The sequence below is a fragment of the Diospyros lotus genome, chromosome 10 (assembly GCF_014633365.1).
Source record: "Diospyros lotus cultivar Yz01 chromosome 10, ASM1463336v1, whole genome shotgun sequence".
In the NCBI taxonomy this organism is placed as follows: domain Eukaryota; kingdom Viridiplantae; phylum Streptophyta; class Magnoliopsida; order Ericales; family Ebenaceae; genus Diospyros; species Diospyros lotus.
Genome location: NC_068347.1, coordinates 20619069 through 20636692, shown reverse-complemented (window position 1 = coordinate 20636692; position 17624 = coordinate 20619069). Strand labels below are relative to the sequence as shown.

At 41.9% G+C, this 17624-nt stretch overlaps 1 protein-coding gene across 1 annotated transcript; it reads right to left on the bottom strand.

Moving 5' to 3' along the window:
- Positions 1 to 2125: 2125 nt before the first annotated feature.
- LOC127811168 (uncharacterized) lies at positions 2126 to 2889 on the bottom strand. Its single transcript, XM_052350874.1, has 2 exons — positions 2749 to 2889; positions 2126 to 2461 (listed from the first exon to the last, which is right to left on the bottom strand). Exons 1-2 carry the CDS (start codon positions 2887 to 2889, stop codon positions 2126 to 2128), a joined length of 477 nt encoding a protein of 158 aa, XP_052206834.1.
- Between the last annotated feature and the right edge of the window lie 14735 nt (positions 2890 to 17624).

The following is a 17624-nucleotide window of genomic DNA, read 5'->3' as shown; positions in this document are numbered from 1 at the left end:
ACTTGAAAATAACTTCTTCATGATATAACTTAAAAATAACTTCAGCAAACTCCCGTATATTTGAAAGATTGACTCAGAAGAAACTTTCAAGAATATAACTTGAGAACGAATCGTCCGAACATAAGTCTAGATAGATTCGGAGTTTTACCAGGTCGTAGACTAACATGCTCGAACTAGCTCATCGATGATAGTTGTAGTAATCAACACGAACACTTATACTTAGGCAATTTCCAGGAAACCCCCATCCAGCATGTTTTGACAAAATAACAAGAACCTTACCGAGGTGTATGTAAAGGCAGATTGCCTTGCGATCTCGGCTAACATATAGTGGCTGAGAAGCTCGTTATAGATGATCAGGACGCATGTCCTGTAGGTCGCGAATAGTCTTATTTAGGAAAATTAAGATGGACCCCAGCTGACACGGTTGAATATGTAAAATTTGTTAGGATATGAGATTGTGTCATGGCCTCGACTGGCATATTGAGGCTTTTGATAATTTTTGACAAATTGGGAGTGAACACCGAGGTAAATCTCAGACCATGGCTTTAAGCCAAGATAAAAGGACCCCAACTAGTGAAAACTCAACTTGTACCGCCAAGTTATATGTTCAGGCGGGTCATAGGGCAACCCCAGTTAACATATCATGGTTTGTTATTTCGTTAACTTGTATGGACGAGATATGTGTCCAGGTAGGTCACGTTACGGCCTCAGCTAACACCCAGTGGCTTCTACAAGTTTTAATTGAACTGAGAGGGAACACCCAGGTAGGTCGCAGACCATGGCTTAGGCCAAGATAAAAGGACCTCGACTAGTGAACCCAAGCTCGGAGTTACTTGTGGAAGTGGTTGCTCAGTAGGTTCCAAACCATGACATTAAGTCAAGATGAATGGTTCCCAGCTCACAAACCATGACTTGAGAAAGGGACCAAGGTGAATGCTCAGTTAAGCCGTAGACCGTAACACAGTGGCTAGGTTACTTAGGCCCCAACTTGCAAACCATGGCTTCTCAACCCCTCATTTCGGGGGTATTCAATCGAATACCAATAAGAATAAAGTGCAATGAAAGTTCATAAATTCTAACCAGAATCATGAAGGTTATTCGTAATAAAAAGACGAAGCATAGGCAAGAACAATTACATTTATTTGAAGTAAGGACGAAGGTGTTCTGCATTCCAAGCTCGTGGGGGAGGAAAACCGTCCATGTTTGCCAGATGATATGCTCCGTTACTCAGATTTTCCTTGATAATAAATGGACCTTCCCAGTTAGGGCCTAGGGTGCCATCGCTTGTCGCTCGTGCTCCTGGGAGTACCAGACATAGTACCGGGTCTTCGATGTTGTAACGTCGGATTTGAACCTTCCTGTTGTAGTATCGTGCCACCCTTTGTTAATAAATGGCGACCCTTACGTGAGCTACATCTCTCGATTCCTCGAGCAGGTCCAGATTAGCCGCTAGCAGCTCATTATTGCGATCTGAGCTGAAGGTGGCCCTTCGGTGGCTAGCCACTTCATTCTCAGCGGGGATCATAGCCTCTGAAGCATACGCCATTGAGAATGGGGTTTCTCCAGTACTGCTTCGAGCTGTTGTTCGATAGGCCCATAGCACTGTTTGCAGTTCATCCACCCAAGCCCCCTTTCTAGCTTCAAGCTTTGTTTTTAGGGTCTCCTTGATTATTTTGTTGACAGCTTCAACCTGCCCATTAGCCTAGGGGTGATTAATGGCGGTAAAACTTTTTTGGATCCCCATTGACTCGCAGAATTGGATGAATTGCTCGTTGGTGAATTGGGTTCCGTTGTCCGTTATTATTTGTTGCGGCACTCCGAACCTACAGATTATGTTATCCCATGTAAACCCTTGTGCCTTCGCACTAGTGATCTGTGCGAGCTCTTTGGCCTTTGCCCATTTGGTGAAGTAGTCAACCGTCACTATGGCATGCTTGCACCCTCCACGAGCCGTTGGGAGTGGCCCGATTAGATCCATGTCCCAAATGGCAAAGGGCCATGAGCTGCTCATCTGTTGCAGGTAAGCTGGCGGAGCTCGCGGAACCTTGGCGAACCTTTGGCACTTCTCGCATTTCTTGACTGTCTCTATGGCATCTCGCTTTACGGTGAGCTAATAAAACCCTTGTCAGAGGGCCTTTTGTGCCAGCGAAAGTGCCCCCGCATGATTATGGTAGTGACCTGCATGAATTTCTTCTAGCACAGTCTGGCAGTCGGTGCCATCGATGCACCTCAGGAGAGGGGCTGAGAACCCCCTCCTGTACAGTTTATCATCATAGATGCAATATCGAGCTGCTTGAGCTCGCAGACGACGTGCTTCCAACTTGTCTTCCGGCGTCGAGATCACTAGCATTTCAACTCGTTGTTCTGTGCTCGAGGCGACCAAAAAATTGACAGATATCTCTCCCAAGAATTCTACATCCCGGGCAGTTGCTAGGCAAGCTAACGCGTCCGCATGAGAGTTCTGGGAACGGGGGATTTGATGCATTTCATATTTTTTGAAAGTGGCTAAGAGTTCGCGTACCTTCTGTAAATATGCCACCATCTTTGCATCTCTGGCCTAGTATTCTCCCCGTACTTGGTTGACAACCAGCTAAGAGTCACTGAAGATCTCTAAGAATTCAGCTCGTATTTCTTTTGCCAGGAAAAGCCCTGCCAATAGGGCCTCATATTCAGATTCATTATTGGTGGCCGAGAACCCGAACCTTAGGGCGCAGAGGATTTTGTGACCCTCGGGGCTTATAGCATAACCCCGGCTCCTGCTCCCTGTTCACTTAATGACCCGTCGACGTATAATTCCCAGGATGGTTCTTTCAAGTTCTCCGCTTCTTCATTAATTGGTCCAGTAAACTCGGCAATGAAGTCTGCCAACGCCTGACCCTTTATCCCCATCCTTGGTTTGTACTTTATGTCGAACTGAGCGAGCTCGATAGACCATTTTAGTAAGCGACCTGAGGTAGCTGGCTTTTGTAAGATTTACTTCAGCGGGTATTTGGTCAGGACTTCAATCTCATGAGTTTACAAATAAGGTCGCAGCTTTCTTGATGCCATTATTAGACAGTAAGCCAATTTTTCGATTGGTGCGTACCTTGTTTCTGCGTCAATCAAGCTTTTGGAGATGTAATAAATGGGGTGCTGCATCCCTTCTTCCCCCCGGACGAGGGCCGCACTGAGAGCCTGTTGGGATACTCCCAAGTACAAGGTCAACTTCTCTCCCTCCTTAGGTTTGGTGAGTAGTGGGGCTCGTCCCATGTACTCCTTCAGTTGCTGGAATGGGAACTCGCATTCTTCTATCCATCCGTAGTCTTTCTCATTTTTTAGAAGCTCAAAGAACGGGGCACACTTATCAGTTGCCTTTGAAATGAAACGGCTCAAAGCCGCGACCTGCCCATTGACGCTTTGTACCTCCTTCTTCCTTAAGGGCGATCTCATGTCGAGCAAAGCCTTTGTTTTGTCCGGGTTGGCTTCAATGCCTCTGTTGTTTACCATGAACCCAAAAAATTTTCTAGAGGCTACCCCAAAGGCGCACTTGAGAGGGTTGAGCTTCATCTTATAGCTCCTGAGGACTCCAAACATTTCTCCCAGATCGGAAATGTGGTCCGTTACTTGCTTGAATTTTACCAGCATGTCATCAACGTATACTTCCATGGTTCTTCCGATCAGTGTCTCGAACATCGTATTGACCAGCCTTTGGTAGGTCGCGCCAGCATTCTTTAATCCAAAAGGCATGACCTTATAACAATAAAGCCCCCGGTCGGTAATGAACGAGGTGTGCTCTTGGTTGATGGGGTTCATGGGGATCTGGTTGTAGCCTGAATAGGCATCCATGAAACTAAGGAGGTGGTGACCAGCCGTTGCATCCACGAGCTGATCGATTCAGGGGAGAGGAAAGCTGTCCTTAGGACAGACCTTGTTCAAGTCGGTGAAGTCGATGCAGGTCCTCCACTTCCCATTTTTCTTTTTTACCAGGATTGGGTTGGCCACCCAGACCGGATAGTGGGCCTCCTTGATGAAATTGTTTGCCAAGAGTTTGTCCACCTTTTCTTTAAGAGCGGCATAACACTCTGGAGTCATTGGCCTCCTCTTCTGGCGCACTAGCTTATAGCTCGGATCTACGTTGAGCCTGTGCGACATGACTTCTGGGGCAATTCCCACCATATCCTCGTGGTTCTATGCAAATACATCAAGGTTAGCTTTAAGGAAATTTGTAAGTTGGGATTTTACCTTGGGGGCTAGATTCTTTCCTAGCTTGAGGTGCCTTTCTTTTTCCACTTCGCTGACTAAGATATCTTCGAGCTCTTCCATGGGACTGGTGGGTTTGTCGCAGTCGACCTCGCGGGGATCCAGGTCGTGATGAGCCTCCCATTGGCTGGCTGGTCGCGGGTCATCTTTTGCGATGATATTCACTTTCTTTCCTTTTGCTCCCATTTTCAGGGTGTCTTCATAACAACGTCTTGCAAGGTGCTGTTCCCCCCCATACACATCCTACTCCATTGGGGGTCGGGAATTTCACTGTAAGCGTCCTGGTCAAAGTGATTAGATCTAGGTCATTCATTGCCAGCCTTCCGAGTACGACGTTGTATGCTGAGGGGAAGTCAATGACCAGGAACTACGCCAAAGTAATGGCCTGGCGATTTGCATCCCTAATGGTGAAGGGAAGGATGATTCGACCGACATGGACCACTGCGTCCCCTGTGAATCCATAGAGTGGCTCTGGGGACGAGCTCAATTGTTCTAGCCCCAAACCTATCCGATCAAAGCACGCTCTGTACATTACATTTACCGAGCTGCCCGTGTCCACCATTATCCTTCGCACTTCGGAGTTTCTGATCTGGGCCCGTATAACGAGTGCATCGTTATGCGGCCAATGAACATCTCTGGCCTCTTCTTCTAAGAGCACCATGTTCTCTGGAGCTAGGCCACCCCTAGATCGCTTCGCGGGAACCGACTGTTTGCCCGACCTCGCCAGCAAGACATGGTTAGCTTCTCGTACGTACTTGTCACGGGATTTGTGGGAGGATCCCGTGAGGTGAGGTCCACCATGAATCGTGTATATAGTTCACACAGCCGGTAAGCGCTCATCATCGGAGGGGGGCAGCTGCTGTGCTAGTGGCTAGCTTGGTTGATTGGTCGGTTGTACCACGTAGTCTTTCAAGTGACCTCTTCTTATCAGATCTTCAATGGCGTCCCTTAGGGCCCAGCATTCAGAGGTGTTGTGACCCGCCTCGTTGTGGTACGCACAAAATTTTTCCTTGTTTTGGAATTTGTTTGGAGTTCTCAACGGGTTGGGCTTCCCGAACTCCTCTTTGTTTCTTTCCATGGCGAAGATCCTTTCTTGGGGGTCGGATAGGACACAGTAGCTGTCAAAGCACTGCGACCTACGAGGTCGCTCATCTCCCTTCGCCTTCTGAGCTCACTTGAACACTTCATTATTTGAGCACTCCCCCCGAGCTTCCCTTTTGGCGTCTCCGTTATGCTTTCTCTTATTCTGGTTGGAGCCCCCAGCTTCTTCTCTTGACCTGATGGGTTTCTTTGACCTGAAGACATCTTCCCATCGGATCTCCTTGGAAGCTCGTTCATAGAATTTGTCTAGGTCTTTAACCGGGGTCCTGTAGATGCTCTCATAGAGCTTTCCATCTTTTTGGAGGCCGGTAGAGATCACCGTTAGGATACTTTCATCGAAGGGATCCTCAATGTTGCTCACCTCGCGTCTGAACCTGGCGATGTAATCCCTTAGCGACTTGTTTGCTTTCTGGAATACCGTGGCGAGGTGACAAGGCGGTGCGAGCTGCCTCCTTAGAGCCCTGTATTGGTTGAGGAACCTCTGCTGGCACTCCTCCCAACTGTTGATGCTGCGTGGCGGGAGGCTCCTGAACCAAGCTCGGGGAATGTCACCCAATATTGCCGGGAAGGCGCGACATTTAACCAGCGAGCTGGTTGTTTGCAAATCCATTTGCACGTTGTACGCATCCAGGTAATCATAGGGGTCGTTGTCCCCATTATATTATGGCATGCTTGGGACCTTAAATCTCCAGGGGAGAGGTTCAAGCTCAATCTCTCTCGTGAACAGCGTCCTATCCCCATGGCCATTATTCTAGCTGCGGACTCCTTGTCGTTCTTCCAGCTGTCACACCCTTTGATATAGCTCCTCCATGGTTGAGTCTAAGCCTGCTGATTGCTGGGCCTGCGATCACCTACTTCTTTCTCGGACTGGGGAGTGGTGATTTGGGGATGGATAGTTATCCCTGATATCCTCTTCCACGGGTGGAGGTCTCTCCTCCCGTGGTTGGTGGACCCTACGAGGCGACGCTGGTGGATCGTGGGCAACCCGTGCTTGAGCTTGGGCCAGAATTCTGACCACATCAGCGAGCTGCATTACCGTATTCTCCAATGCTTCCTGGTGCTGATGCCAGTCTCGGATAGTCCTTATTCCAACGATTTGAACAGTAGGTTGGACAGGGAATCGCGGTGGTATGCCAGTGGCATCTCCGGCTGGCAGTGGTAAAGGGATATCTACTATCAAGGCAACGGTTCATCCATTTGGTGGAAAGTCTCACGGTTGATCGCAGTGATTTTTAGGTGGGTCAATCGCCGCCTCGGAACTTCGAGTATTCCTTCCTCTGGCCATGGCTATTGATCAGAGCGGCCCCTTCCTCTAGCGTCAAAATGTCGATGTTCGATTTCAGCCGACCGTGATTCGTTTTGGGCCGCGATGAGTAAATCCAAAATACCAAGAAGAAGAAAAGAACCCAAATTCCAAACGTGAGTCAACACCAGAATTTTTACGTGGTTCGGCCAAAACGATGCCTACTCCACGACCACACTCTGATTATTCTCTTCAAAATGGCAGTATCTGATTTTCTCCTTGTCCCTGCCCCTCATGATATCTATCATTCTTATTTATACTAAGGGGGCTTTTACAATTTAGATAACATAAAGAAATACAATGAGTGTATAATGGGGGACAAACAACCCTTATCGCCTTCATAAAACCGGGAGTGGGATCCTCATTACGAGGGGCATGGGCTGTTGCAGATAAAGTGAACGGACCCTACCTCTGACTTCTCAGCAGCTTTGCCACTCTTGCGAGCTGGAGGTTTTAGGCCAGCGACCTAGATGGTCCAGTGATCTGGAGGATATTTCCGGGAGCTCGTTAGTCGATTGCTGAGAGCTCGTTGGGGGGTTTATCAGGACCTTACCAGATGCTCGCTTTACGAGTTCTGGATTTCGGTGGTGGCTGGACTTTCCTTGATGAGGTCGTATGGGTCTTCTTGGCCTCTGGTGATTGGGCCGGTCCATCGGACCGAATCTGGCCCATGCGGGGTGATATGGGAAATACATATAACAGGAATCATTAGTACGATGGTATAGGCATATTCAACAATTGAATACATAAATAAATCTCATACCTGTTCTCCAATATAAGGTTGGGGTACAAAAACTATTTTTGTACTGAGACTGCGTCCACCTCTCGTTATGGTGGTCCTAGTCCGTCCACACTTAGTATGCAGTAAGGTACCGTTCTGATCACACCTTCCCATGTTAAACAGAAAAGATTTGCGTATCATTAGTGCCCGTGTCTTAAAACTATACACGTAACAATTACATGTATACTTTCCATGATTTTTTAGAGAAATTAAGTAAAAATTAGAAAGAAGAAGAAAAAGACGAAGAGAGGAGAGAAGAAAAGGCAAAGGCCCTGCCTCTGTCCTTTTATCCAATCTCTCCCCCCCTTTTATTTTCTCTTCTTCAAATCCAATTGATTTTGGATTTCACTGCCACTCTCACCTCAATTATGCATGCAATAATTCAATATACTATGCACTATTATTATGCATTATGCGCTATGCATTATTTGCAATCTGTCGCCTGCAATCATATCACACTATGCACTATGCATTATACATTTTTACTATGCACTATGCACTATTGGAAAGAGGGGCCAATGGTCAACTTTTGACCAACCATTTTCAAAGACATTTTAGGCACACAATGTCAATACCAAACACAATACTTTATGGTGTGTGACTTTTTAGGTTCACTACCTATTAGCAATCAGATAACACTAAAACTTTTTTCGGTATCGATTAATCCGTTAACCCATCATCAAAACTTCTTTAAATCCTGACGACATTTCGAGAGTTCTTGAATAGTGCCTAACACAGTTCATGACAATATAGGCGGCAATGAAAAATCACTTCAAGTGAACCTATTACAGTTGACGATTACTGTGCGTTATAATCTTTCCATCATGTAACGTCCCAACTGAGCGAGAGTTATGAAGTGACAAACTCAGTAACTATGTGTCAGATCTCATTAATGTGACCAGATGACACCTCAAGAAACACTTTCCCTGAAATTCAATCTTCTCTGGCCAGGAACTGTCCTGTCACATTAATAGTAGATCATATGGGACGTTCACCCCATCAAATATTGATAAAGGCGAAAGATCCTATTTCTAACATCCGTTTCCATAGACCAGCAATACGGAATGATATAGATGAACATTTCCACCTCCAAATTGGATGGTTTGACTCATTAGCAAATCTCACATACAAATATACAAAACAACCGTGCCAATTCAAGTCTAAGGATCAACACACCATCGCAACCCTAATGACACGACCATTATCCACCAAGCCATGTGATCAGTCATTTGCATCACATTTGGCTAATTGTTCCCCAACGACCACCCACAGCTCTACTAGTGATCATATCATATGGCACGTAACACTCCATCTTCCCATTGGTATCCCCATGCCGAACGAGGTAGTAACACCTGTGCTAGTCCATACTCGATTAATCGGAGTCCCCATCCAATGAATATAAGGACTAGGAATAGTTTAAGAAATTTTGTTACCAAATAATCCTATCACACAATCTCAACATCTTGAGAATAAGATTCTCACAAAAGATCTAGGGACTCATTCATATAAATGATTGGAGAAAATATGAATGAAGAAAACCTTGTCTTTTATTGATTTATACAAAAATACAATTAATATATTAAAACAAGCCCGCTAGATGTCATCCAAATCTAGCATCAGGGCACACAAATCTAACAATCTCCCACTTGCACTAATGCTAATTTACATCACATATACATCTAGTGCTACACCATTGGTAAGAATTGAAAACCCATCTTCTCAAGATGTCGATCCAGCTGTAACTGAGTCATTGCCTTTATGAGTGAGTCGGCTATATTATCCGCTGAATCTATTCTCTACAACTGCATATCCCTACGTGCTATGATTTCTTGAATCAAATGAAATCAGCGCTCAATGTGTTTGGATTTCTGATGAGAGTTGGGTTCCTTTGCTTGGGCGATAGCTCCATTATTGTCACAATACAAATGTATTGGTGACAAAATGGCCAAAACCATTTCAACCTTCGAAAGAAACTTTCATATCCAAACAGTTTCCTTAGCAGTATCACATGCCGCAACATACTCAATTTCAGTGGTTAAATCCACTATGATTGCATGCTTGAAACTTTTTTAGCTCAGAACACCATTATTCAAGAGATACAAAACCAGATGTCGATTTGCAAGAGTAGTGGTCTTGGGTTCAAATCTATGCAAGGGCAGGGGAGGAGAAAAAGCTAGCTTTTTCCTAGCCAAGTTAGGCGCCAAATGACGCTATTTTGGGTGCTATGTGCATTGGTCGCGCAGTCGCACCACGCAAGGCCCATATGGGCCTTGCTACTACTGCACCAAGTGGCACAATTTGTGCCGCCACATGGCATTTTTTCCACCACCTGCTTTGCCAAGCCTATAAATATGGGAGGGGCTAGGAAGGAAAATGGAGAACGGGGAGAGAGGCAGTTAGTTTAGTTGGGAATCTTGTAACACCTAGTGTTACTGGTGTTAGGAGAATGAGAAAGGAAGTGAGAAACTTTCAAAAATGCCCTTGAGAATGTGAAGGATCTTTGAGAATAAGGGTGCCCTATGAGAGGGGCATTTTGGTAATTTGGATAATTAAGACCATTAAAGGGTAATTTGGTAAATTTGAAATAATTTCTAGGTGAAATTAAGAATGGAAGTGAATTAAATTCCCATTTTGTATTAATGAGGAGATAAGTGGGATTAATAATTCACAAAAGGTATTTTTGGAAATTTTGGAGTAAATTCCATAAGGGAATTAAATTATGAAAAATGATGAATATTCAATTATGTGAGGAAATAATTGATTTTCCCTAAAAGGGTGGATTAATGTGGTGATGCCACATGGATGGTTCAGATGGAAGCTTGGAGGCAAAAGCTTGTGTCTAGTGGTGACACATGGCAAATTCTCCTTTAATGAGAATGAGAAATTAAAAAAATGAGAAATTGAGAAATGGTGGGTGGTGATACATGGCATAATCTTGTGGAGCAAGAATAAGCTTTTAAAAGAAATTCAAAATGAAGAGATAATGGTCTTTCGAGCATTAAATGCAAGCCATGATGATGTTGCCTAAAAATAAATTGGAAAATAAAAGAAATTAGTCCTCCATTAATGGTGTGAAAATGGAGAGAATTTCTTAAATATGAAATAAGTGATTTATGTCTTTCAAGACTTGTCTTGAAAATGGTCAAATTAAATTAATTGGAAAATAAAATGAAAATTCCCAAGTGATCCAATGGTTGTGCTTGAGTCTTGGAAGAAGAATGGATCCAATGGCTAGAAATGGATCTTGGAGGATGGCATGGATTTCCAACTTATTAAGAGTGTGTTTTCTCTTAAGGGTGGAGATTAATTCTTCCAAAATGGATGGATGGGATTGTGTCTTGCAAGGGCACATGGATTGTGCTTAATTGGAGGGTTAGGATGAATTCTTCCAGCTTAAGTAAAATCCTAGGGTTAAGATTTATTCTTGCCATGGAAATAAAATAAGTGAATAAGGGGGATTATTTTGGCTATATAAACGAAGGTAGAGAAGAAGGCTAAGCTTTTTTGTAACACCCCAATTCTCGGGAGCGTTAACGTAACGTAAGATTCCGGGGATAAATTTTTTTCAAACAAAAATCCAACACAAGAACCATTCCCCGAAGATCCCGTTACACCTTCTCAGTATATCAACTATGAACCATTAATAAACCAAGACAGGTTCACCAACACAAATGCGGAAGCTAGATCGAAACCTCAACAGGTCATAACCAAAACCACTTTATTTATATATAAAGTTGCACCAACGTTTACATGACGTTTTCAAAAGTAAATAACATAACTGAAAAGACATAATGTAAACTATCCGCTAATCGCCGTCACTCCTCGACGATTCCTTTCCCTTTTGCACCGCTGCCTTCACCTGGAACGTTTGAATATTCCAGGGACAAAGTCCAAATTAGATGATGAATCATCTAAGTGAGAGTTCAAAACACATTTTTCATGAATAATGCAAGACATGAAATAAACCAATATACCCGGTAAGCCCTAGCTCAAGAGAATTCCCACGCGCTTAACCCTACCATGGGGAAAGAGCAATCTCTCTAAAAGCTATGCCACCACACCGACTCGACGACACGACGACGCGACGCGATTCTAGCTTAAATGGGGCTGCCAACGCATCTCACCAGAATACGTTCCCACCTTAAGCATCCAGGAACCACCATACAATCCCAACTCCAAAATTTCACATGGACCACCTAGTCGTCCTAGTGCAACTTCCCTGGCCAAACGGCCTGGCACGGAAATCAAGGCGGCTATCCTGACATGCACACCCAGCATCAGATACCCCTATTATTCCGTCACGCCCTTGGAGAATTACGGCTACACTATCCAGACAACATCCTAGGCTGACATCCCACATGAACAACACAGTATGGATCACCTAGTCGTCCTAGTGCAACTTCCCTGACCAAACGGTCTGGCACGGAAACCAAGGCGGCTATCCTGACATGCACACTAGCATCAGATACCCCTATTATTCCGTCACGCCCTTGGAGAATTATGGCTACACTATCCAGACAACATCCGAGGCTGACATTCCATACGTACACATAAAACTCAAGACAATGCCACAATTCACAATTCAATGCATCGTATAAACAACATTTATAAAATGCAATGCACAGTTCAAAACGTTTAGGGACAAACCTCCCTCATAAATCCAACCGTCACCGGTTACCGTTTTAATGCACAAAACCATTTTGCATGAAATCACCATATGTTCAGATAGAACAAGCACAATAAATCAAGTTTTGGAGGAGAACCACTCATAAGAAAGCCAAATTTTGGTAGCGAACAACTCACCTTGAACGAAACTCAGAACACCTCGAATCTGGTGCCCAACCTCAATTTTCATGCAACTCCTCAAGTCTTTTAACCAAACCACCTCCTTACAGGTCCTCACGCGCAGCCTAAGTGCTCTACGCGTGTGATGCCTCGCGTATGCTTTAAAAACTCTCTATCCACTACACCCGAAGCACTCTCGTCTAGCACAAATGTATCACAACTTCGAATGAGAGAATCCTTAGCCTTGAGCCCCTATTTATATGTTTAGGAAACTTAGCCACCAAGAAATATATATTCTGCAATCATTTCAAATCTTTCAAAATCTTTTCCAATCATTCCAAATCTTCTAATATTTTCTATAATCATTCCAAATCTTTTGATATCTTTTGCAATCATTCCAAAATCTTCTAAGATTCTCTGCAATCATTTTAAATCTTCTATAATCATTCCAAATCTTCTAATATCTTTTGTAATCATTCCAAAATCTTCTAAGATTCTCTGCAATCATTGTAAATCTTCTATAATCATTCCAAATCTTCTAATATCTTTTATATATTCATTCCAAAATCTTGTAAGATCTTCTGCAATCATTGCTATCCAAATCAAATCTTTTCTTATCCAATCAAATCTTATACAAATCTTATCCTTAAAGTCATCATGAGCCTTCATCTTATCTCTAACGTCATCATGAGACTTCATCCTTATCTCTAAAGTCATTTATGAAGTTTTTTTCCTGAATCTCCCAAATGCCCCTAGTAAAAAGATTTCAAGAATTACACTTTGGCCCGAACTTTTGGATAATTGCACTTAGACCCTTTTCAACATGGTCCCCGGGCTAATTTTTAATTGCATTTTAGTCCCTGAAAAATGGACTAATTGCGCTAATGCCCCTAATTTTTCGGTAAATTACACTTTTACCCCCAACCTCAAAAATTACGATTTTGCCCCCGGCTCAAAAACTGAACTTCTCTTTAAAGACCTTTATAACCCTTTGAAATATCCCAAAACACTCTCTTTAAAATTCCGAAAAAATATCGTTTCGATCTCCCTCCGTCAATTTCGAAAAAACTGCACTTAGGCCCGAATATTCGTTTTAGCTACAAACCCTTTTGTTTCTTCCAAAAACTACTAAAGGGTTACTCTATATGCCAAATATGAACTTCCTTGGGGTTCCATTGACGTCCCGGATGCCCCGTACGATAATTCGGTATTTCAACCTAAATCACAATTGCCTTTTTTTTTAGCTGTACCGGGAACCGTTCCCAATCCAACTTCTTTTGATGCCTAAAATCATAACTCGTATTACTTGTCGATACTATACCATTTTCCTTGGCTATCTAGGGTCCAGGGTATTCCCTCTGACTAATTCGATCGTCCAAAGTTGCGTTAGTGTACCCTATAGTCTTATTTTCCACAAAGTCCATTTATGCCCTTCATCAAATATTATTTATGACCTCAAATCATTCTCGGGTATTACATTTTTGGCCAAGTGTTTAGTTGAAAAGAGAAGAAGAAGGAAATGAGAAGAAAATGATGAAAGGTAAGGTTGTTACCTTGTTGTATTATAGATCTTTTTCTCTTGATGGTGCCTTAGCTTCTTCATTTCTTTTCTAGTTTCTATCAAGTGAAGAGTTAGAATCAAAAGGGAGTCTTGAAGGTTAAGGTTTGAAGCTTCAAGGAAAAAAGAGGTAAGGGATAGCCCCAAGGGTGGTGGCTTTGCAAGTTGTGAGTATGCACTTAAACTTTTAAATGTGTGCATTGGCATGTTTTGTTTGTGTTTAAAGACCTATGGCCATGAGGTTGTGTGGGGTAGGGTAGTTTAAAGCCTGAAACCTAGGTGGTTGTGGGGATGTGAAAGCCCTAACCATGTTGCATTCATGCATTGGAATCACATATTATGTTTTTGTTCATACTTATGTTCATTGCACCCTTACTGAGCTTTATGGCCCATTAGGTTTTATCCTCCCCTTGTAGGTTGTTCTTATGGCAAGAGATTGGGATGGTTGCAAGCTTGAGGTTGGAAGTGTTAGACCAGAAGGTTCTATGGCACACACCAAAAGGGGGGGTGAATTGGATATTTTAAAAAACTTGATAGAAACTTGAAATCCTTTTGATGGAAAATTTGATGCAAGTGAGGATTATTGAAATGCTTGAAATAATAAATGAAATAAAGCCACAAGCAAGAGATGAACACAAAAATTTATAGTGGTTCGGCTTAACCCAAACCTAATCCACTACCTTAGCTCCTCACTAAGGATTTTCAAAACAATCCACTATCAACCCCCTACTTAACCCAAGTAGGTCCTTTAGTCCTCGACTAGGAAATTTACAAACCTCTCAATCAAATAGGCTTTCTAACTACATAAGTTAGAAAAAAACAAGAAATGTATAATTGGAGAGAATCTAAGAGATGAATCTCTTAGTTACAATGTCTCTCAAAATTAAACAAGGCTTAAATGAATGTATACAGATTTAGATTAAAGCCTTGAAGAGAGAAAAATAAAGCACAGATGATTTTAAATACAAAAAAGAATAACAGTAAGCTCAAATCATTTCATTCCCGTCCATTTACCTCCTCAAGTTCATCCATGACTTGTATAAATAGGCATCCCAAAAGCTTTGCCTGAAACTAGCTGTTTGTGACCGTTGAGATTTGAAAAACTAGTCATTAGAAGCTTTCTGCGAAAAGAGATAGTCGACAGCGACGGGTGTGTTACCCGTTGCTGAATCCATCGCAAAAAGCCTCCGTCGCTATATTCCGTCGCTAAAATTTAGCGACGCCAACTTTAGCAACGGGTAGGCCCCCGTCGCTAAATCTGTCGCTAAAAAATTTAGCGACGGATTTTAATGTTTTAGCGACAAAAATTTTCGTCGCTAAAACTTTGATTTTTTATAGTGAGATAATGGATAGTCGATTATATTTTCAAGTAAAACTAAGATATAATCGATAAACAAAAAAACATAGTCAACTATTGCTCAACAAAATCAACTGATAGTCAACAAACCATTTCACATAGTCGATAGATACAAAAATAAAAAGAGATTTTGTAACATCACACACATACATAGTCGATAGAAGGAAATTCATAGTCGACAGACCACTCATCATAGTCGACAGATTAGAATATAGTTGACAGAACCCATATATAGTCGACAGAACATGCAAACATAGTCGACTATTCTCAGGTATAGTCGACTATCCTTAGGCACATAGTCGACTATTCATAAGTATAGTCGACTATTCACTTAGAAAAATAGAACACTTAGCTGATAACATGTAGAAGCACACTTGATTGATACAAAACATCACAACATATTTACATTTCTTTAGTTTAAGTAAATGTCTTCATTTTATTTAATTTATATTTTACCTTCCATTTACTTTAATACATAAATGTAAATAAGAAAGTACCTCCCATTTGGATTCAATAAAAATATCTAGAAAATCAAAATCCATAAGAATAAGGAAATAGAATTTGGGTTTTAGTACAAACTTAGGATTTTGCGATTTTACCACCTCCAAGATATACACTTTCTATTTCTTGAAAAATTCATTAAAAATCATTTTATCACTAATAAATGTTAGCTATTGAAATATCGGGAGTTAGTTTTCTAGAAAAAAAAAATTCATATATGTCTCCTTATAAGGTGCTAACCTTCAAGACTTAGAAAAATATGACTTTAAAATCTCGATATATACTTGAAATTCATTTGGTTTTCATTTTCACAAAGTAATACTTGATATTGAAATTGATTTATGTTGAAAATCACAACCTTGATTCATAACTTAGGGATTAAATAAAATATTATTTTTCATCATCAAAACTAAGTATACAAAAGTAAAACAACAGAAAACCTTGTGATGTGTTATTTTGTGTTGTTAGTGTGGCTTGGTGAAGCCTAAGTATGTATTGTAATGGTTATGTATGATTTTATTTTGAAAATGAGATATTGGCTTAAGGCATGTGGAAGCCAAGATATTGTTATAAAATCTCATATTTGGTTTGGGTTATTGGAAGCCATAAGGGTATATAAAATGATTTTTGTTGTCTAAGCTTTTTATGTAAAAGTGGGTATTTTTGAGGTATGGGTGATGTGTGAGAAATTTGAAAAATTTAGGCTAAGATGGCCAAGAAAAAAATTTTGAGTCATGAAGGTGTGTCGTGGGCAGTAGGTGTGCAGCATGAGGGCAGCAGGCATGCAGCTTGCAGGCGGCAGGCGGTGCGGGTGTGCACGAGTGCGGCAGGCACGTGCCGCCCGCGCGGTTAGTGTATTGTAGGGCCCTGCGAGGGCCCCGCGAGCGCCAGCAAGCCCCACTGGCCAATTTTTTGAAAAATTTGGAAATTAGGGGGATTTTGGGGGCATTTCTTAATTGATTTTGGGTCCCGAAGGAATTTTGAAAATAAAGGAATTTTTTGGGCATTTTTTTGCGATAAATGCTGAATTTTTTAAAAATGAAAATTTTGAGTTTTTTATCGAATTTTGGGAAAATCAATGGGTTGATTGATATGGTGAATTTTATGGAGTCCGACAGAATTCTTGAAAAGAAGAAGAATTAAAATAAATAAAAATGGTGATTGGGCAAGCTTAATAGAAATTAATTAGCCAAGTGTGGTATGGTTAAAGCCCAAATATACTAATAGATCCTGGGGGTGAGGGAAGGGAAGGGAAGGACGAAGCCTAGTTCCCACCTAGGGCGTTTCGTATTGAAACATAGTCTGACCTTCACGAATCGCCGAGCATGTGAGTAATTCGGTGGATTGTTCATGAGTGGCACCCGTAAGTAGGAACGGGGCGTCACAAATTGAACAACACGGTTAAGGTAAATGCAAAATTAATTAGAATTAAATAGAAGATAATCTTGGTAATATTTAATTTAAATATTTATGTTGTCTTTTAAAACTTAATTTTATTAAGAAGAGGCTTGAGCTGAGCTGTCGACAGCCCTAGTACTGTGAGAGGTTTAAAAGTGAAAATCTAAGGCAAATTCCTATCACCCTCTTTCCATTTGGCCAACTCTCTATTCTTTTATGCAAGTTCTTTTCCTTTCCATGTGAGTTCTTATATTCTCTAATTATTCGATCAATTGGTTTCTAATCAGTCTATGATTTATGCTTAAAAATCCTTATTCTTAAACACTTGCTTAATTTTATAGGGTTTGAATTGCCCTAAAATTCTTTTGTGGAATGATGCCTAACCATGCAATAATAGGTTCCTAGATGGTGTTGGGGTGGTGTTTGTATGCTTTATAGTTTTATTTTCTTGTTGCATGGTTATGGGTTGTTGGCATTTAGGGTTTCATGTGTTGAATATGCAAGGGCATGAGCAATCTAGTGTGGCGTGGGTGTGTATTTAGAAAACATCTGCATGACATCTGTATTCCTATGTAGGAGTAACATGGCTTGATGCGTGGCT